We start from the raw sequence: 21839 nt of genomic DNA on the forward strand, positions 1-21839 counted from the left end.
GATCCAGCAGATATTTCTAGATCTTGACCTTTTTAATGTAAAGTTGCAGGCGAGACAAAGAAAAGCAAACAATAGCTGTAGAGTAATTTTAAACCATGTTTGTACGAGGCCTGGATGTGAATCGTGCTCCGCTCAGGTGTTGTTTTCAATAACAGTGTAGTCATGGATACTAGAGTTGCATGAAAGTTATTTTAAATATGTCCTCTTGTGAACACTTGGACTCTGTTTTTATTTTTAGCTCTGCATCACAACCTAACTGCTAATTGACGGTTTTATTTATTCATTATGAGATAAAAGAGCTTGTATTATGAAAACACACTATAACTTTTAGAGCTCTAAAACTAGACCCTATTCCAGAAACGCCATTTCTTGAAACTAAACACATTCTGAACCTGTAACTTTGACATCCAGTGCATGAATACATCCACGTGACTGTCCATGTGCACACATCAGTGACCCGTATTAGTTGATCAGAGTCTTAGTTAAGATGAAAAAGTAAATTATTTTAAAGTCACAGCGAAATGGAGGTAGTGAGACATCTTTTCGTCTCTATTGTGCCGTACATTCAAGTGTAACAGATGCCCAGCTTTCAGGGGCAAGCTTAATCAGGCTACATGATTGGAGAAGTCCTACATATGTCGCTAGGGCTGCAACAAACGATTATTTTGATAATCGATTAATCTAACGGTTATTAGAACGATTAATAGACTAATCGTCAATTATTTCACTGATTAATCGATAGAATTTGATTGGTTATTCAGCTCTTGCAATTTGTTAAAATACTGTTATAGATAACAAATAAATAAGAGTCTAATCACTTCAGAAATGCGCAAAAAGGCTAGGGCCATTACCAATTTATTGGACAGGTAAACAAGTCGATCAACATTTTTAGGGTCCAGAGCAGAGCGTTTTTTATTCACTATATGTCCAGCTGTTGAGAAGACGCGCTCCGACCGCACTGATGTCCCAGGGACACTCAGGTACAGCTGCGCAAGGTGGGGTTTTTACTGCCAATTTTCCACCACAAAAGTTGGTCGCTGTCAGCTTGCAATGGTCCTTTTCATAACTCAGAATCTCCTGTAACTAGGTGCGCGGAAGAGGCGAATTCGCGTCTACCGTGCCGCAAGACATTTAGACGCACGTAAACGCGTCTTTACATTGACTTAACATTGAAATCATTCTTGCCAGACGCTCTATTCGCGTTTGGTGTGAACGCAGCATCGACGTCACTGGGTCTTATAGGCGCGTAAAATCGTTGGTATTTTCTGTCTAGCTTTCACAAGGCATACTGCACTTTCGGAATTCTTTATTTATTTTTCTGCTTGTTTGTGAGTTTCGTTACATCTATATTTTTTTTAGTGTTTAAGTCTTTTAAAATTAATAGTGTACATATTTGGTTAAAATCGAGATATATATATATATATATATATATATATATATATATATATATATATATATATATATATATATAATATAAAAATTTGCATTTTAGGGACTAAATATCACATTATTTGTATTGGGGTCGCTTCGACCTGCGAACATGAAAAACAACTACAGACCTGGCAACACTGGTTGGCATTTACTACACAGAGCTGTAATTCATTGACAATCTACACAAAATCGATGGTAAAATCGGTGGCGATTCTTTGTCGATTTTGAAAGCGATTTTGTGTTAGTTGTCGGTAGACACTGCCACTCCACCTGAACCAGTGTTGCCAAGTCTGTTGTTTTTCATGCGGTTTGAAGCAACCCCAATACAAATAACGTGATATGTGAATTTTAGCAAGGCAACCCTTCCAAAAAATGTATATTTTAACGCAGGGAAGCAATTTTTATCGGGGAACCTCCCGGAAACGCGATTGGGCTAGTTTTGGACTAGTTTTAAGAAGCAATTGGGCAGGATTTGTTGTGAAAACCTGGCAACCCTGATCTGAATGCACGTGCTGGGGATATACTTCTAATTACAGGAGCGTCTTTTCTGATGAGATGCACATGAAAATCGCATTCAATTCAGCTCGGGTGCGTTTCTCTGAAGCAGCGCTGATTGCTGTCTCTCTTCTTCTCTTGAATTGCATCGAGGAGAGCTGAACTACAGACTTGCGCCACACTGGTCAAACCGCATTATTGCAGGCTCTAAATTAGGTCAAATTAAATCAAACAACTACTCGACAACAAAAATATTTGTAGACTATTTTTTTTTATTGTCGACATTGTCGATAATGTCAACTAATCGTTTCAGCCCTGTACGTCACCAGAGAGAAGTCTGACATTTTCAATGGGAAATCCAGTTTTAACATAAATTAAAAATTACATGCATTCAGAAAACATTAAATGAAATGATAAAATGTATTATGTGACTCCTTTGTATTCGTGATTAGTAGTTGAACTAATCCAGAGCTCAATAATTATGCTGGTTATGGTGATTATTAGAGGAGTGTGTGTGTGTGTGTGTGTGTGTGTGTGTGTGTGCGCGCTCATGTGGGATGCTGACCCATCTTTCTCTGGCACTTTCTCCCATCTCAGGATCCTTTCCTGGCAGAACTCCTTCACAGTTACAAAGATCATATCGTCTGCTACCACGAGCACGACTCTTTGCTGGACCACAAGGAGGAAGAGGCACTGAGTGAGGAAGATCGTAAAGCAGCCTGGGCCGAATACGAGGCCGAAAAGAAGGTGTGTAGCCAAGCCCTTTACTATTATATACATGGAATGATAAAAAAATGTATATATTGTGTAATACCATTATATCAGTTTGTAAATATAATCTTAGATTTCATCCATACTTCAGGTGCATGTTTTTTTTTTAAAATCTTTCATTACTGACGATCATTTCTTCAGCGATGGACCACACCTCACGAATAATAATGTAGTGTAAAAGCATCACAAGACATTAACCCACACTTTTAGAAACGACATGAGAGAGGTCTTACTGTGTGCATATGTACTCGCATTAAACTCCTTGAAACAGAAAGCTTTATTCAGGGCTGCATAAAACCAGTGGGAACTACCAAAAAGGTTTGTTGCTTGACGAGGGTTCTTTGGGCGGTAGTTGTTCCTCTTAGACCCACTGAAGCACACCAATCCTCATTGACTTGAGATTAGAGACTCCTCACCCTTGGGGCTCATTAGTGGAGTTATTTTGGGAGACGAGTGACTCTGACTCTGCAGTTGAATTATATTATTATTAATTATAAGTGCCTTCTCTCCGGTCAGATCCACTAATTATTCATTAGGCAATCACAACAATATCTACACGGATTCCCTTCGAAACAATTCTGTAGTCACCCTAAACGCTGCTTCAAAAATGAATCCATCTATAATGAGGTTGAATTACTTAAACTTTCAACTTTTGCTGGAAAAAAAGTGAGAAGCAATGAAATTGCAAAGAATGTCCATCTGCAAATAGACCTACAATTATAGAAAGCTTTCCTTGAATACTCCAGCAGTAAAAATTACCGAAGTGAACATTGCTCGTATTGCGCTACATGGTGCATGGAAAATATCACTGTAACTGTAGTGTGCCCAATGCAGGAGCTGTGTTTGGAGGCAGGAGTTGGTTATCCCTGCTGGGAGCATTGAGACAGTGCAGACGGTCTGTGGATTGTGTGTGTGTGTGTGTAATTCATACCACATTGGCACAGATTCTGCACCACATGTAATCCACCTCCTAAATTACATGTTATTTTTTGGCAAGACGTTTTAAATATTATGCTTAAATCAAAGTAATTTCATCAGCGGATCACTTGGCCGTAGCTTTTATATGCAACGAAAAGAATTCACCTGCTTTTGATCATCTGGCTTCAGTCATTTGTGTATGCAGAGATTTGTATAATGTGATTTGCCTTAAAATCATTAACTCTGCCAGAGCCCTTAAAGTGGATTGTAAGCAGTCACTTGCAGTGATTAGAGAACCCTATCGAGTTCTGAGTCAGTTGAAAGCTGTCTTACTGTGAGCATCACATTGTGAAACCAGATTAAATGAGCGTCTGGGATCCAGGCCGGCATCTCTGCCGCACACCTGCTCGTTCCTGGTCTGAACACCGGACGCTCAGCTGTGGAGTGTGTTTACGAGCTGCGTGCACCAGTTAGAGGACTGCCTCGGTAGCTCATTTACTCACAAACACAGCCGTCCCGCTGACCTTCAGTTCTGTTTAGAGCTGTAACACAAACACAGCTTGGGCAGGACCCTAACAGAGGTTCACATGGGTGCACATCAGGATTTTTTGGATCCTCCAGCGATCCGTTGGCTGGGAATTATCGGTCGGCGTGCGTCTTTGCCAGTTCGCAGACAAATCATGTCAAAGTCGCAAATGGAGTGGAAAATGAAGAAAAAGCAATGGTTAGATTACCCTGCAGCAAGTGCTAGTGTGATGGAAGGCTGACTCATCTGTCAGACCAAACCTGAATTGAAGATTATTTACAGTTGTGATTTTTCTCTGTGACCTCATCTCGTAAAATGAAGCTTCTCTGTTTCTTTTCGACTGATGGACCCGCTTTTCTATTGTTTTAGGGTCTGTCCATGCGTATCAACCAGCCGTCTTATTCTCAAATGGGCGTGGGAGCAGGACCAAACTCTTACTTCCCTTTCAACGTGGCTGCCTTAGCCTCCATGAGCAACCAACAGTTGGAGGTAAGTAATGAGCTCCACATGCTCTTTTCACATTCTTTCAGCAGCTAATTGCGTGAACATGCGTTCTCAAGCACCGACATTTGGCTTGTGCTCTGCCAGCTGCCGGTTACGAATGCTAGTTATTTCTGTGAAAATATCAAACCATCTTGTCTAGCATTTTCAGTGTTTCTTCTCACACTGTATTCTTTCTGTCTGTGTTCAAGGATTTGATTAACCAGGGCAGGCAGAAAGTGATAGAAGCCACTAACGCTCTGAAGTTAGTGCCCAGGGAACCACTGGAGGACATCGTCGCACAAGTGGTGAGTGATGGGAGATTCCCTACAGTGAGGCTTTCGTTGGAAAGGATGCACATACTCAAAGCACAGTTGCTTTTAGTTCTTTGCAAAGGGGTAAAAAAGTTTGAAATGCCAGTTACTGTTTGTGAACATCTGGAAACCACCAGGTTGAGATGCATGCATGTGTGTTGTGTGCTTTCCTCGCTGTAATCAACAGCAGTTTAAAAAAGCATCTGATCATAGAGATGTGTTTGCACAGCTTTGCAGTTCAGCACTCCAGTCAGGTCAGGTCATGTTTATGCAACAGGTTGCTATAAAGCAAGCAGCTTTACAGTATTAAACATGAGAAAAAAAGAGTGTCTGTGTTTCTTTCAGTTAGAGTTTCAGCTTGAGTTAATGCTATGAAGCAGTTCTCCAGTCAAAGAAGGCCACATCTACCTGTTACGTATTTACCATTGACCAACTGTTAAAAGAAAAGATTCAACGGCTGGAGCGAACACTTCCGGAAACTCCAACTGAACTTGATTTTGGCCTGATTTTGTTCAAAATTATTTTGATTTTGAAGTATATCAGTGCCTTAAGGGGTAAGTTCACCCAATAATCTAAATTATGTAATTAATAACTCATGTCGTTCAAAACCCGTAAGACCTCAGTTCGTCTTCGGAACACAGGAAAATATTAAGATATTTTAGATGTAGTCCGAGAGCTCTCAGTCCCTCCATTGAAGCTGTGTACGGTCTGCTGTCCATGTCCAGAAAGGTAGAAAAACATCATAAAAGTAGTCCATTTTGAAGCATCAAAAATACATTTTGGTTAAAAAAATAGCAAAATCTACGACTGTATTCAGCATTGTCTTCTCTTCCGGTCTGCTGTGAGATTTCAAAACAGTATGATATCCGGTTCGAGAGCCGAGGAGCTGATGATACTGCACATGTGTGATTCAGCGTGAAGCAGACCGACACACAGAGCGTCTGAACTGAACTGATTCTTTTGGTGATTGATTCTGAACTGATTCTGTGCTAGTGTTATGAGCGCGGGTAAACCGAAGGCTTGAATCAAGGGCAATCATCGCAAATGATGTCATTACGTTGAGCTCAGAAGAACCGAAGAACCGTTTTCTTCAATCGGTTTATTGAATCGAACTGTCCGAAAGAACTACTGGTGATCCGAACACCGAAGCAACCGGTTCTTCACTCGTGAACGAATCAGTCTATTGTTCGTTATCTGGCTCGGCTCGGTGTTCATCTTCACAGCAGTTCAGTCAGTGTACTGTTTGAGTAAATGAATTACTCCGGGATATTGGTTTGTTTGAACTCAGAGGGAGTGTAGCATTAAAAAAGTTAACATCTTAAGTCATTTGTGGATTAATGCGTATTAGAGATGCGAACCGTTTAAAACGATTCAGTTCGATTTGGTGAACTGAATGATTCGTTCGCAAACGGGATATCACAAACTGCTTTGTTTTGAACTCTCTCGCACACAGACACGGAAGAGAAGACACTGCTGAATAAAGTTGTCGTTTTTGCTATTTTTGGACCAAAATGTATTTTCGATGCTTCAACAAACTCTAACTGACCCTGTGATGTCACACTACTTTGATGAGGTCTCACGGTTTGGAACGACATGAGGGGAGTCATTAATGACATAATTTTGATTTTTGGGTGAACTAACCCTTTAATGCTCCAGGTCCAGTGTTGCATCTATGAGCCGCCGTAACCAATAACTGATACACAGCCCACTTTCTCTGACAAGACTTAAACTTTTCTCTGCAGTTGCAGTTTGACTCAAACATTACTTACCTCACTCAAACATCTGATGCATGGCTTTGTGCTCCAGACATGCATGATACTCTGGATGGGTGATAAAATGACCAAAAGGTGTTTAGACCTACACTGAAGGATGAGCATGAGTCATGTTTGGAGACCTGAATATTATAGACTTGCCGATGTGCTCTGTTGACTTTACAACGACTTGCAACACCAGCATGAATACAAACCACTGTATCCTAGTCTCGTGGCGCGAGGTTTTAGGGGCAAAGCCTACACTTTTGCCTATGGTTTGCTGTGTCATCAGTATTGAGCTTGAGATGTTTGACTAAATTCTGAACAACTGCTAAAAGTGTGTGTGTGTGATGATCGTGTAAGTGTTTGTTTGTTGAGGTCTACAGGATGTAACCGGTGTGTTGTTTTTGGCAGTGGAAGGAGAATCCGAGTTTACCCGAGGCCCAGGTTCACTCCATGGCTCTTGGGAGGCAGGCCAGCTACGAGATGGAAATCAAACACAGAGAAGCTGCTTACCGTGATGTCCTCGGCAAGCAACAAACTGTACGTTTGCTCTCTCACCAGTTCTGTGACGTCTTACCTTCTACCTGTAACTTTTTAAACCAAATAGGGATGTTTACATCTGGGACCCTGTTGCACCCCTTTTATTTTCCATTTGTCAAAAATAGTTCAATGTGATGTTTGAATTAATGAGTCCCAGCAGGTTCTTAAAAAGTCCTAAAATGTCTAAAACTACGTTTGATCAGATTTAAGGCTTAATATCTTGAATGGTATAACAAGTCTTTATTATCCTTTTAAGAGCTCTTAAATCTAGGGACTAAAAACTGTTGCAATAAGACCTAATGTTGTTGTTAAACTTGAAAAGGCTGTTCAAGTTGAATGGAAAAATGCAGCACTGTTTCACATTCTGCAAACTCAGAGCGGTTCACAATCAATGGAAACGATTGCTTATCATCTACTGCTGATGAATTATGACATGGTGTTTATATTGTAATATGTTGTAGACGGTTGTAAGTGTGCATATTTTACAATAATACAATAAACTCCATCTGGCATTTAAAAAAAAACAGTATTAAATCCAATATACTAGTAATGGCAGTATCATCTTTGCATTGGGTTTTTAAAGTCCGTCGACGTCTAATTTATGATCACTATCATGTTTTATGGTTATTATTTCATTAATTTGTGACTTTATCCAAATGTGATTTTAGGCTTGTGATTTCATAAAGATATTGGATGTCAAGATATGTCCTCAAATGTAATGGAGGAACGTTGTGCTGTATCACGGTTCAGCTCAAAAGCACCGGTTCTGTTGGAGAGCAGTTGAACAGCACACTTTTTTGACGAATAACATCCGATCTCCCTTTCCTTTCCAGCTGATGATGTACGTGCAGAAGGTGCTCGCCAACCGTAAGGTGCAGGAGCAGCAGATGGCCATGGCGAGGCAGGGTATGCTGCTCAACCAGCTGGCCATGCAGAACGGTCTGGCGGCCCCCATGAATCAGATGGATCTGCTGGGCTTGTACCAGCAGCTCGGGGCCCTCCAGGGCCTCCCCTCCTCACAGCTGGGCAAGAACCCGGGCCCGTCTAAGGGCCTGTAGATGTCTCCAACCCCTCGGTGTACACACAGCAGGACTGATACAGCGAGGACACCTACTTGAGCTCCTCGGTAACCAGAGGGGATCCTGGGACTTTGTTAAAGGGGTTTTTGGCAGTGCAGTTTGTGTATATAGCCTTAATGTTGTTCAAGTTCTTTTTTTCCTCTCTCACGTATTTAAGATTGAAGAAGATATTCTCCCCGAATGCTTTTAGGCATTGCAGGTATCTTTCCCCTTAAATAAGGGCTGTGCATATATAAATAAGTATATTGCGATTAAAACAGCGTGATTGAGGAGGGACCATAGCGTTTCTGTTCTAGAGCCCCCGTAAATACTATCTGCGCTAATATCTTTCTAGTAGTGGATTGTCATTGGTACTGTGCTCCAGAGAGACTGCAGCGGACACCTTAAATGTAACATCGAATGGCCTTATATCAAGCAGCTAGATCTCTTCTAAAGTTTTAAAAGCCCTTTTTCTAATCTACTTTTAGGTATTTAAACTCGTTGTTGCTAATCATGCTAGGGAACGTCTGTGTTAAAACTGCTTGCCGAATTCCTCCGGACTTTTGTAACATCAGTCTTCTCGTTGTAGTGTTGCCTAGCATATTGATGTGAGTACTGTTCATAATTTAGTTTTCTGTTTATTATTATTTGTTTTTTTGTTTCTTTTGCCCACTTTGCATTGGGATCGCACCTGAGTTGGCGCGTGGCGGATGTTCGATACATGTTTGTGTGGTTTAACGGAACGTCAAACCGGTTCTGATGATATAATAATGCCCACACTTTCCTTATCAGGTTAGTGCTCAGCCTGTATTCTCTTCTTGGGCACATCTCCACTTCGGATGCTAAACTAGAGGTTTTTCATTGGCAAACAGAAGTCCTTTGAAATCCACAGGGTGTCATTCCGAAATGTGGAGAAATGTTCCCCTCCTGGAAAGGTTCTAATGTTGGCATATACACCGACAACTTCTGCCATTAATATGATCTGCTACTTTGTATTTAATATCACATTTAAATAAAGAGACCAAAAGGATGAGTTACATGCAGATTTTGTTTGTTTGTTTTTTGGGCAATTTCAATTACTACTGGCAAATATGATATGCACAAATCCATGTCCTAAATGCTCAAAAATACTTCATCCAATTTTGCGAATCATCTAGAGTCCTGCAAAGTCGCATTGCTTATAGTAGCAACTGGGTTCTTAAATAAACCGTGTTTTTGGGTGATCCTTCAAGTATGAATGCTATATGAGAACTCATGTTCTTACGAGTAAGAAGGCATATTGCTCGAGTACTCCCCAGAACCTACTGTATGTTGGCAACCTTGAACTCTAGACATTGGTTTTACTAGTACTTTTGGGAGCGATTCATACTGGCTAGTTGTTTCTTATGCGTGTTAAAACGGGCCACTCCCTTCCCATGATGCAGCAGTGCAGTAGACCGTCAGATGAGGTCACCAGAAGACAAGAGAAACTCGTCCCCCGGATTTAAGTTGATACTGGGAAGTTCTAGTGACTACTTAAACATCTACTCTTTTTTTTTTTTCTTAGTAAATTGAAATGAATGAAGGAGCGTATATGTGAAATCTATGATGACAATACCAAATTTCAGATGCGTTTTCTCTAGACCGCTCTGAGGATCTGCGTCCTCCCTTACACCCCATTCTTCCCCTTCAGTCTTTCATCTGCCATGTCGTTTCTACTGCTTGCTATTATTTTCATTTCTTTAGCTGCCAGGGTTTTTCTCCCCCTCTTTTCCACTCGCCCCCTCAAGCCCACGTCTCCCTCCCGAGGGGGGCTTGCATTCACAGCTTGCAGAAAGCTGCCAAAAGTGAAACATTACTACAATTGCAGATGTTGAAATGTCGATCCCATCCTTGGTATGTCCAGATTAGCTCTCTAGCTTTGCAGCACCGGGCAGCTGTTGCCCCATCTATCCTCCGATGTTCAAACCTGCTTCCGTTCACATGAACATGCACTGTACACTTCGTATCTGAAAGTGTTGGAGCGTGCTGGCTGCAAAGCTAACTGATGGTCATCTGAGCAGGGACGAGCCAAGCGTGGTGTCAGGCATCGGTGGTGGGTGGGGCTGTGAATGTTTGTAAATCTGGATTGTTCTGTTCACTTCTGATGATGCAAGTTGACTGAAACCCTATAGAGTCCATTCAGGGCAACATCAGTGCTGGTCCAAATCTCCATTCGATCGCCAAGGGAGTTTTGTGTTGATGTGATTTTCAATGCATCAGGTTCACGAAAAACCTCATTAATAATAGCTCTACGCATGTTGTAGAGGTAATTAATGTTGCTGCGCTGCAGACTTTTCAACAGGTTTGACACCCACAAGTGTTACATGTCCTCTCATATTGTTTCGCTTTCTGTAGGGCGTTGATTTATGCCTCTACAGACTGCTTGGGGAGAACTTTCTCACAGGTTCCCCGAGCCAAGAGCTGTCTTTTTACATCATCAGCTAACATCCACATCTCTGGAGAGCTGGATTATTCTGTGAATGCTGCTGTGATGTTCTGGAATTTACACTGATAAACAACATTTAATAGATGGATTGACCCCTTACTGAAGATTTTCTGAAAGAAGTATAAAATGTTTCACTCTCCGTTCTTTGACCCAGCTATTCCAAAGAAGAAAATGTTTGATTTTGTAATCACTCAACACGTATTAACTTGCTCTGGCTCACTAGATGCCACACTAGATTTGAATTGAACACTACTTGAAAATACAGTAGCTTATAGATAGAAGTACAATCGTTTGCGACTGACTGCCGTATATTATTGACTCAAATATCTAGTGCTCGCACAGCCTCCAGCATTTTGTGTTGTTTAGCAAAGAAGACCATTCAATCCATGACAATGCCTCAAAAAAGTTGTGTGTGCAGTCAAACTCAATCAGCTCAGTGTTTCTCAGATTTTAATCGGTACAGAGAATTCTTGCAAATATGGTCACCAACAATAAACAATAGCAAGACAATTTTATTGTCAGTCACTCGGGTCCAATGGTTTAGCCCTTCTGGATAATCTCAGTAGAATCTACAATTCCAATAACTTCAAGTTCATTACAAAATAGAGCCTTTGAAATAAATAAATATATTTATATAGAGATTTGTAATCATTCTTTATATGTAGAAAATAAATATATAGTACATCTTATAAATAGGTCTGCCCATATTTACATGTCTTTCACTTGCATTTTAATAATGTTCCTGACAACCTGAACATTAAATGTCACTCCTAGTCAAATGACCAAAGCCTTTACCGAACCCTTCAACAAGCATCATTCATTTCCCCTGCTTGAAAGTGATTCATTTCTACTGATCATTTTGCTACTGCTGATTTGCTCTACCAAATTTGTAAGGTTTTAACTCTCCTGAACCTTCAAAGGTAGTAGACCGAAATCATACAGAAGATCAACGGTGTAAGCCCTTACACAGAATTGATAATTCTAAAGCCTTATTATTTTCTCACCACCTCACAATTGGTACTTTTTCTATTCAAAATTGGTATTGATTAGGTAGAAGCTGGTCATTGTTCTTCTTTCTCCTTTTAAGTGCCCTTACAGGTATATTTCACTTGAATTTGTCCTACAGGAGAATCGGGGAATACTCCCCGTGTCCATCTTCTTGGTAAGTCCTGCATCATTACCTTTCAACGAAAGTTTGCCCCCGGGGTCACCAGACTGGGCATGTTGAGTTTTATCTCAATGGTCAAAGGCAGTTTTACTACCACCTATGCTCTCGTGACAAGTTACTCAATACATTTAGGTTTTAGACCCTATTTTTTTTCCAGTGAGAACAAAGCCAAAATGTGCTCCACTTTACAAAAAGTTTCTGAAGAAAGGGTGATTGCATGACACACGTCATGAGGCCCTGAGGTCAACACCTCTTCCTCAAGACATCTTTTGGCACCAGCTTTGGATGCAGGAATGTTCCCTCTTCTCTGTGGTTTAAAACCCATTAAGGAGAGGAAACGGAGCCATCCAGGACACACACGTACTGTTTATCTCAATCACCATTGGAGAGGGCCTCCTCATTTTGGACCAGAACCCAAATATAAACAGCTGTGAGGCGAGAGAAGTAGGGTCTTGTATTTCTTAATGTTCTTTAGTGTCCGTCTTCCCCATCCAGCTCCTCCACTGCGTCTCTGACGGATGCTCTGGTCACCTATGCTGAAACAGGTCTCTGTAGGCTTCGGGTATCTTCTCGATCTCTACAGGTCTGGGCAGGAAGTGAGTCAACTTCTGATGCTTTTTAGTCCTGCCGCCTTCTCGAGGCGAGCCGTCCTTGTTCAGAGCCACGTAATAGTATCTTCCAGTGTCCGCATGCTTGTAGAGTGTGGATGCATATGTGTTGTACCAGTTCTCCTCGAATTGCTCACGGAAAACACACTCTGCTGTCAGCTTCTTCTGCAAGGCAGCCAGAAAGAGACAAAAACATGGTTGATTATATGCACTACAATATAATGGTCAGTTAATGGAAAGATCTTGTGTCCTACCATGATAAATAAACTTCTTGTAAACTAGGGGTGTCGAGTCCTGCTCCTGGAGGGCCACCTGCCTACAGAGTTTAGCTTAAACCCCAATTAAACTCACATAAACTAGCTAATCAAGGTTTTCAGGATTGCCAGAAACGCACAGACAGGTGTGCTTATTCAAGTTTAGTCTAAACCCTTCAGGACCAGGATTTGGCCACCCTGATCTACACAAACTGTCAAAGACAAGATGTGAATCAAAGTGGGAAACTTCTACTTCCTGAAACCTCCCAACCAAGAAAACCTACAGTGTGATCTCTAGCTAGTAATCTTCCCGCTGTCCATCAAGAGTGCACTTTAAGTGCATTTGACCACATGTTTAAGAACTAACATGCGCCTCCCATTTCCAGACCTCCAGATGCGCTGGAAAGCATGAGGGTGTGAAGACGTGGTACTGCTTCTTTCTCACAGTGCACAGTTTACCCTCGTCACCATCTCAAAATGTGTGGAGTGGAAACTATCTTGAGGCCAGACAGCAGGTGCTCGCTGCACCAGCGAAGGGAAAAGTCATTACGGGCAAGCTTTGCAGTTTACACCCAAAATCATTCTTCAAAACTGTTAACCTCTTTGTATGATGCAACGAGCTCTCTCGCACAAACACGGCAGCTTGAGCGAGTCTGTGTGGGCTGCTACTACTACACCACTGACAGAACCTCATGAGCGATGGCTTCGGGTGAAGCAGGTGAAGATTCGCTGGCTGACTACACTGCTGAGAACAATAGAAGACACTGGGGCTACATCACGTTTGCTGCCAAAGAACAGTCATGCAATGGGCCAGGTTCAAGTCTTGGTGTCAAGATGATGCATTTAAAATTAGTGTTTGAGATAAAGTCAGCTTTAAAAGTTAAATAGTTTAAACAGTTGGCCAAGCAAACAGAATAAGATTATCAACTAAAAGTTTCAGAAAACAGATTCACTGGAATACCTCTCCAGGAGCGGTGAGATTACTGATGCTTTCCATTCCCTTTCAGTTCGGTAGTGTGCCTATTGGAATAAATACTGCTCCATGCACACAATTAATTTACATAATGTATTAACGCTAACACCCATTAATGGTGACCTTGTTTCCTTGATCTTCATGCAACAGAAATGTACCTGCATTTAAATCTGCGCAGTCTTCAGGTTATTTGCAGTGCTGACCTGCATTCACAGTCTGATTTAATAGGATCTTATCGCATCGCATTGCATTCGAAAGTCATCGCTTCTTGCTTTAAATAGGTTTGTTTTAACTCAGGACCCACAGAAACTTACTGGGGCCCCCGTTTATTGTCTCTGGAAATCTGATCTCCTGCTTCTCCTGCAACATGGCGAAGTCTGCTGAGGGGGAGGCCAGGCACATTTTCCTATATATGGTTCTCTATGCTAGCATACAAAAATTCAAATCCCGCTACATGCTTTTATCTCCTGGTCTCCGTTACAATTAGCACTCCAGCGGAGAAAAGCGTTGTCCTCGTGCAGCACACCAAGAGCACGCAGCTCGTATATCCACAATATGTGGGTGTGTATACGTTACATGCTTCATGTGTGCTTGGAAAATATGTAAATATTTTAAGTATAGAGCGAAATGAAGAGGCCGTTTTTCTTCTCTGAGATCGAGCGCTCTGTCTGAGAGGTGATCGGACCTCGCTGATCAGAGGTCAGGGCTCGTAGCAGTGGAAACACTGCTTGTTTCGTCTGGTTAACTGCTTTCTTTTTTGTACATCTACATCATATGGGGAGCAGACTATGAGCCGGTGGGTGGGTAATCTGACTGGATTCCCATTGGAACACTTCATAGAGCAGAACCTTCTGTTGGTGGATGTTGTTTGGAGTGTGTGTGAGCACCACAGGGGTTTGACTTACCGACCCATAGAGTTCACCTTTCTCATTCATCCCCAGATAAAGACCAGCGTCCACGCCTCGTATGCTCACCAACCCGACGGCCAGACTGATAAACTCCAGAATACCTGCCACACAACAGCACTCGTCAGACAATGACCAGACACCTTTACAACTGCAGCGCAGCTGGGCATCAACAGCGCTGTATAGCCAAGCTTTCCTTCTCAGCTGAAAGAAACAACCTGAGCCTAAGGTGGTTTACTGGATGTAGGTCTGATTGAAATAGCTGCAATGTTCATCTGTTTTCCAGTTGGACGAGCAAATATCCCAAATCCCCTTTACCCATCAGATCGCACCAGACTGCCAGCTTCCAGACCACCTTTGGCTGGTTTGTTTTTGCTTTTAACCAATCAAGTTTAAACTTACTCCTAACCCAGGTCACTTCTTAAAATGAAGTATGTTTGTGTGTAAAATGCATTTTTTTAAATACAAATCAATATTCTGTTAAGGTGTCTATCACTGTGCATTCATGTCAATTTTCAGGATACGAGCCCAATCTTGACCCCAAACCAGCTGCACCCTCGCTCTTGATTAAAGACTAACGCAAAAACTACACCTTTGTGGCCTTTTACCACCACCTGGACCGAGTGTTGTGCTTTGGATGGCAAACGACGACACGGAAAACTCTCTGAAGCTGGGTTAAGCAGAAGCACATTTCATATGCGTTTAATCAAAGACATTACCAGCTTGCAACATTACCGACAAACGGCTCGCATTTGCCAGAAGGATGCCAGAAACATGACCGCAGACCACCCAATCCAATAAAGCAGCTCGTCTCGGCCTAAAAACAAGCATTCCCACTGGATTCCACAGTGGTCATGCTTTAATTTAGAGCGATTCCTGTTTTCCAAGTGAGAGCTGCACCTGCACAATGATTACGGATCGGAGCAATGCAAAACATCCTCGTGTCTGGGCTCTGCTATCATTTGTTTATCACTGTAATACCAAGCACTGCTTGACTGATTTATTAGTGCTGTAATTAGTAGTGTCTGTGCCTGCATGGGCCGGGGTTCTTTGAACATGTTTTCAGAGAAAAACAGCCTCATGCTGTGAGCTTGTTTTCCACTGCAGAGAAGCACCTGCGTCCCTCGACCCTGCGCTGGGGTTCGACTCGGAGATATGCTGCTCTTGGCTAATGGGTGCATTGATATACAGTATCTGGGTGCCTAAATCACTCTAAACCCCATTGCAAATCGAAATTTTTCTTTCTCATCTTTTAATAATCTGTGTTAAAAGGGTTATTGTGCTATATTTCTTTACTGTCAATTATTTTATGAAATGCAAAAAGACTATATGATGTGTAGATTCCATAAGACATGGGAAGCATATTTAACATTTTTAAGAATGTTCCTGCTTCTTGCATCCCCTAAATCAATATCTGCCTCACTTGAAACCGAAGCTTAGATTTACACCCTTCAATTCTGTCCAAGTTATGCACACAAGTTATGTCTTGTGCATGCAATTCTAAAATGAAAGAGAACTCATGACGACTGGATCTGGCAAATTACTTAACAGTGAAGAAGCTGCGTATTTCAGATTTCTCTGGAGTTTTCCAAGTGATCAAAACTAATCAGCAATCCCCTGCATACTGACTCACAGCAAACTGATTGATTGGCTGATGATGCACTAGTTGATTCTGCATTTTGGACGCTGTAGACAGATGCATTTTATATTTGTGTGCATATACACTTTGTATTTTTAGAACAGATTTGTAAAGAAATTAGCTAAACCCCATTTGAAAAAAAAACGGTATGAGAATAAAGTAAATGTATACTTTTAGGTAGGTTAGTATTTATAGCTAGTATATATATTGTATAAACAATATAAGGCCATGCACTGTCCCCATTTAGATCAGTAAACGAGTCAATATCACTTATGTTTGTCCGGTAAACACCTTGAAGTGTCCTGACCTTGAGTCCTTAAGTTGATTTAAAACTTTCCTACCCTTGTTACTTCTATGATGGCGTTAAGATATCCCACTGTACGGTATCTTGTAATGGCAAAATGCAGTTTATAAATCCCCCAAGACAATTTGTCTGACATCACGTTTAAATGACTTTCAATTAAAAAAAAAAATCACCTTTTCAGAAAACAAAAAACAAAGTCAGTAGTTTCTCAGAATGACCAGGTGAGATGCCCAGAACTGCTGGATGAATGAAAGAGAGCTCTTACCGAATCTGCTGTGGTCCTGTCTGGTTCCGTGCACCGTCCCGTTGGGAAATATCTCCAGCTGGAAGCCGGTGCGGCAGTAGAGCTGTCTCCTGCGCAGGATGCCCTTCAGGTGGCCAAAATCCGTGAGCGACCCGCGCTGCAGTCTGCCCTCAATCAGACCCAGTCTCTCATTCAAACCATCCGTCAGAGGCACATTCCCTAATGCTGGAAACGCCTGCAAATCCAGATCGATGCTCCCGAGGAATCCAGCCACCTCTGCCATGGCGAGCAAACTTTGCGTGTTCAGAGAGCGGAGAGGAGAGAGACGCTCGTTTCATCCGTGATCAGACTGAACGAGTCATTTATATAGACATCCATATCCTCCCCGAGCCACGCCTGGATGACATCCCTGCTGCTTCACCTTCAGCATGTCAACGCAGAGCTTCTGCTCCAGCTTTCAGACCGGATTCTGCTGTGTGTCTGTCACAAGTGAGTCTGAAGTCTGCGTGTGCGTAAAATAACACTCAGCAACACACAGCAATCAGTGACAAAACACCGAAGCCGCGCCGTGCGCAAAGTTCTCCGGTGACCGTGTGTCTGTGTTTAACTCTCTCTCTCTCTCTCTCTCTCACCGTGCACCGCTGCGAGGCTCTAGAGCACCTTTGGGCTGAGTCTCAAACTCTCAGGAGCCTCCCTACACTGCACTTTAGCGGGTTTGGGTGTCACGTGCGCCTGCGGTAACTTGTAATGTAGTGAATCTTGCGTATGATCGGTTGCGTGCAGTAACCTGTAACAATGGGATGCTTACATTGGTTTGTGTCACATTCTCTCTCTCTCTCTCTCTCTCTCTCTCTCTGTGTGTGTGTGTGTGTCTGTGTGTGCCTCTCTCTCTCTCTCTCTCTCTCTCTCTCTGTGTGTGTGTGTGTGTCTGTGTGTGCCTCTCTCTCTCTCTCTCTGTGTGTGTGTGTGTGTGTCTGTGTGTGCCTCTCTCTCTCTCTCTCTCTGTGTGTGTGTGTGTGTGTCTGTGTGTGCCTCTCTCTCTCTCTCTCTCTCTCTCTCTCTCTCTCTCTCTCTCTCTCTCTCTCTCTCTCTCTGTGTGTGTGTGTGTGTGTCTGTGTGTGCCTCTCTCTCTCTCTCTCTCTCTCTCTCTCTGTGTGTGTGTGTGTGTGTGTCTGTGTGTGCCTCTCTCTCTCTCTCTCTCTGTGTGTGTGTGTGTGTGTCTGTGTGTGCCTCTCTCTCTCTCTCTCTCTCTCTCTCTCTCTCTCTCTCTCTCTCTCTCTCTCTGTGTGTGTGTGTGTGTCTGTGTGTGCCTCTCTCTCTCTCTCTCTCTCTCTGTGTGTGTGTGTGTGTGTCTGTGTGTGCCTCTCTCTCTCTCTCTCTCTCTCTCTCTGTGTGTGTGTGTGTGTCTGTGTGTGCCTCTCTCTCTCTCTCTCTCTCTCTATATATATATATATTCTAACAACATAAAAGTTCTTCTTACATTTACTTTTTAAAAAATCAGTAAAGATTTGGCAGCAAAAAGGACATGAAGCATGAGCTGAAGGTGGACAGAAGGTTTTTCGGCAAGTTTTGATCATGTTGATCATTTGGGGGTCTTTGAAATTTGCATATGAAATCTAAAGCTCGTTTTGTATATAATTTTTTAGCTTTAGGATGATATTCTGAGTCATCAGAAACAGCACGTGTCTAAAATCGCTGTCTAATTAGCCTCCTGACTGGGTTTTGTAGTGGCTGCATGTCTAGGTGGGCAGCTCTGAAGGTATTGAGACACCGCCTCAGTCTGAGGTCTTCCTCCTCCGCTGTGTAAGCAGGTGTTTCCTCCTCCTCTCCTGACCAGCTGCTGGATATCTACTGCAGAAATGAAAGGAGCAACGAAATACAAACGGTTGATGATGTATTTTATGAAAGCTGATCTGTACAGGGAATCAATGGCAGATGAAATTTCGTAAAATGTTAAATGTATGTGTTGCATGAAATAGGAATGAGATATACACCAGATGACTGCATATGAGTTCTCCTGCAGGAAATGATGCATGCTGAGTGCTGCCAGAGGTGTCCAGCAAACCATGTGCACCTCACAAATCAAGAGCAGGGTTGCATCCATGAAACACATCTCTGATGTGTCCAACACACTCATAAAGACATGGCTTGTCAAATATGTGTTCTGTGTTTAATATCTGAATAGATAAAGGTCAATGTGTTCTTGTATCTGGCTTGGTCTTTCCTTCACAATGAGTCCAAAATAGGTCCATTACTTTCTTGCAGCATCAGTGGTCAGGTGAAGTAATAAAGATACAGGAACTCATGAACAACTTTGTATCATGGCTGTCACATGTGACTGAAACGCTTGCTGCTTTTACGATAAAGCAATGGCACTAACCAGGTTACATTCTCAGCACTACTGAAGTCTAGATGAGATTTTTTCTTCTTTCTTTTTCTTTATCTATAAGGACATCTGTTGCTGGTCAGCTGTATTTAAGTTGACATGGTTGATTTATGAGTGAGTGTAGAAAATGTTCCCATATTCTCCAGGGACATATAGTGAAGATAAGGACCTCAGGATCACACCTCATGCTCCAGCGCCTCTCTCACTCTTCACACAGAATCAAATCTTGCAGGTTCATCAAATTTGGGCCATGCATTGGGGTCAGTATCTTACCGGTTTATTTGGAATTTCAGATATTTTCAATTTCACAGATTCTTGCTCTCACTCTTAAAGTTTGCACCGCGCTGCTCTTGTTTATAAAAACTGGTTAGGGGCAGGACCTGGAGATTGGTTCTAGTGTTGGCCTGGGCTTTCAGGGCTCTGTTGTTGGTCTGGTTCTGTCATTTGGAGGCGTCTTGACTCCAACTCCGGGCTGGTGACGCTGCATCGGACACTTTGTAAAGCATTTAAATCAGGCAATGCAAAAGCACCTCTTTTCCCATGTATGATATCATCTGTTCTTATTTTACCCTTGTGTCTAGTGCGGCGCAGAAGAATGATCCGTGCAGCGAGCTGTTTGCAGAGCTGGATTCTGTGTTTTTTTTTCCCATCACTGAGACATAACAGGCTGGGTCTCTTCTTACATGCAGGTGGTCCTCAAACTTCAGTCAAGTGCGAGAGGCACGCAGAGCCGGAGCTGAGAGAAGACAAGGACAGATGCATGTGAATTTAGGTAATGGTGTTGTGTTTCAGAGTCTGCTTGGCTTGGCCATCCCTAGTAAAGATAGTGTTAATTAATTTGTTTGCTTTGCCTTATGCTCTAATGAATGGGGCTCTCCAGGCCTTGAGGAGCCATCAGTGGGTGAGGAATGCCATCTAAAACCAACATTTGTTATACAAATGAGTTTCATATGCTCCAGGTACAGAGCTATATTATATTTATCCATTTGAGCCTTTTTAAATGCTATGGCCACTTGGCAATTTGGGTTTGTGTGTTAATTTTTCTGTTCCTAACTCATGGTATGCCCCATTTTTTTTTAATATCAAGACAAATTTAAGCAAATGAACCTCCATTAAGCCAGACAGTGTAGTTGATTTTCCTCTGAATGACAGATTTAAGTGATCATCAGACTAGACTGATGACTTCGTGATCAACATGTATTTCAATCGGGTCGTCATGGGGCAGATAAATTGTGAGGTCTGCATTTTCCGTGACGTACAAACACCTTGCATCACGGAATGTTTGATATTCATGGAATGACTGCTGCAACAGATACATTCACAGTTGTGAGAAACAGTCAGCTGGATCATCTACAAAGTTCTCCTCCACAGCATTCCTGGAAACACCAAAAGTGTCCGTTAATATAATGCAGCCAGTGTGTGACTGTGTTACTCCAGAGCTGCTTCATTTTGAAACGACCGTCTCTATGCATGCTCATGTGCAGTCGACTCATTCCGAGCAAGAGTGTTTTTCTTGCTCAAACACAGAGCAGAAATGTGCTGTCAAACAGATGTTAGGAACCCTTTGTAGAGTCCTGGCACAGATCCAGACTCTACCTATCTTCACAACTATTTACATGGTAATCCAGCTGGTCACACCCTCTCTCTCTCTCTCTCTCTCTCTCTCAGCATCTGTTTGCCTTATTCAGGCTCTTGCATCAATGCATGGAATATTCTTCTGTTTTAAAACGGTAAAATATTATATCAAACTGTCAGTATGTTATCCACTAATTAGTACTAGGCTCATAAAGATCCTTCTTTTACTCTCGTGTTGTTCCATACCCATCAGACTTTCATTCATCCTCAAAAAAATCTATGAAGATTTTATAAATTAAATTTGAGAAACCATTGAAAGTTCTACCATTCCACTAGTTCATTCCCCTACAACTATGACATTTTTTAAGTTTGCACATATATAGAGAACATTACATGCACATTTGAGCTGCTGTTTACCATATTTTTATCAGATATGATCACTATGAACTGTTTATGTAAACAAATCCCACCACTGCCAGGACAGCCTTTTTGGGGGCAGGCGTAGCCTAATGGTTAGAGAGTCTGACTTGTAACCTGAAGGTAACGGGTTTGAATCCTGCAGGGATTGTAGGTGGGAGGAGTGAATAGCCAGCACTCTCACCACCTTCAAATCCCACGACGAGGTGAGACCCTTGAGCAAGGCACCGATCCCCCATCTGCTCCCCAGCCGCACAACATATGACTGTCAACTGCTGTGTGTGTGTGTGTGTGTGTCACAGCACAGTGACAGTGTGTGTCACATGGATGGTTTAAAGGCAGAGCACAAATTCCGAGTATCTGTCACCATACTTGGCCGTACATCACTTCATTTAAAAGAGCTATACTGCATGAAAAAAAGAGACTTTTATTTAATTTAGATGACAAAATAAAGTTGATGTGTAGAACATTAGCACAGATTCCATGTAGGCCTGGTAATTAGTAATATCTATATCAAAATTCATCACCTAATTAGAGCAAGAAAAAAAAAAAAAACAAAGTGACTTACACTGCCTAAGAATTACTTAATATATACTTTTTTTTGATTATTTG

The 21839-nt window shown here is 42.1% G+C and overlaps 2 protein-coding genes across 3 annotated transcripts in view; one reads left to right on the plus strand and one right to left on the minus strand.

Moving 5' to 3' along the window:
- Nucleotides 1-9330, plus strand: part of LOC113113397 (transcriptional regulator ATRX-like) — a 33530-nt gene extending 24200 nt beyond the window's left edge. For both annotated transcript variants that reach the window (XM_026279565.1, XM_026279566.1), the window contains exons 31-35: nucleotides 2524-2673; nucleotides 4511-4630; nucleotides 4834-4929; nucleotides 7101-7229; nucleotides 8063-9330. In XM_026279565.1, coding sequence (XP_026135350.1) covers nucleotides 2524-2673; nucleotides 4511-4630; nucleotides 4834-4929; nucleotides 7101-7229; nucleotides 8063-8287 — 720 coding nt within the window. In that variant the 3' untranslated portion in view covers nucleotides 8288-9330. The remainder of the gene's footprint in view (nucleotides 1-2523; nucleotides 2674-4510; nucleotides 4631-4833; nucleotides 4930-7100; nucleotides 7230-8062) is intronic.
- Nucleotides 9331-11187: 1857 nt separating this feature from the next.
- LOC113113399 (fibroblast growth factor 16) lies at nucleotides 11188-17370 on the minus strand. Its single transcript, XM_026279569.1, has 3 exons — nucleotides 16871-17370; nucleotides 14663-14766; nucleotides 11188-12695 (listed from the first exon to the last, which is right to left on the minus strand). The coding sequence occupies exons 1-3, from the start codon at nucleotides 17130-17132 to the stop codon at nucleotides 12450-12452; spliced, it is 612 nt and encodes a 203-aa protein (XP_026135354.1). The 5' UTR covers nucleotides 17133-17370; the 3' UTR covers nucleotides 11188-12449.
- Between the last annotated feature and the right edge of the window lie 4469 nt (nucleotides 17371-21839).

This window comes from Carassius auratus, chromosome 14 (genome assembly GCF_003368295.1).
Source record: "Carassius auratus strain Wakin chromosome 14, ASM336829v1, whole genome shotgun sequence".
Lineage (NCBI taxonomy): Eukaryota > Metazoa > Chordata > Actinopteri > Cypriniformes > Cyprinidae > Carassius > Carassius auratus.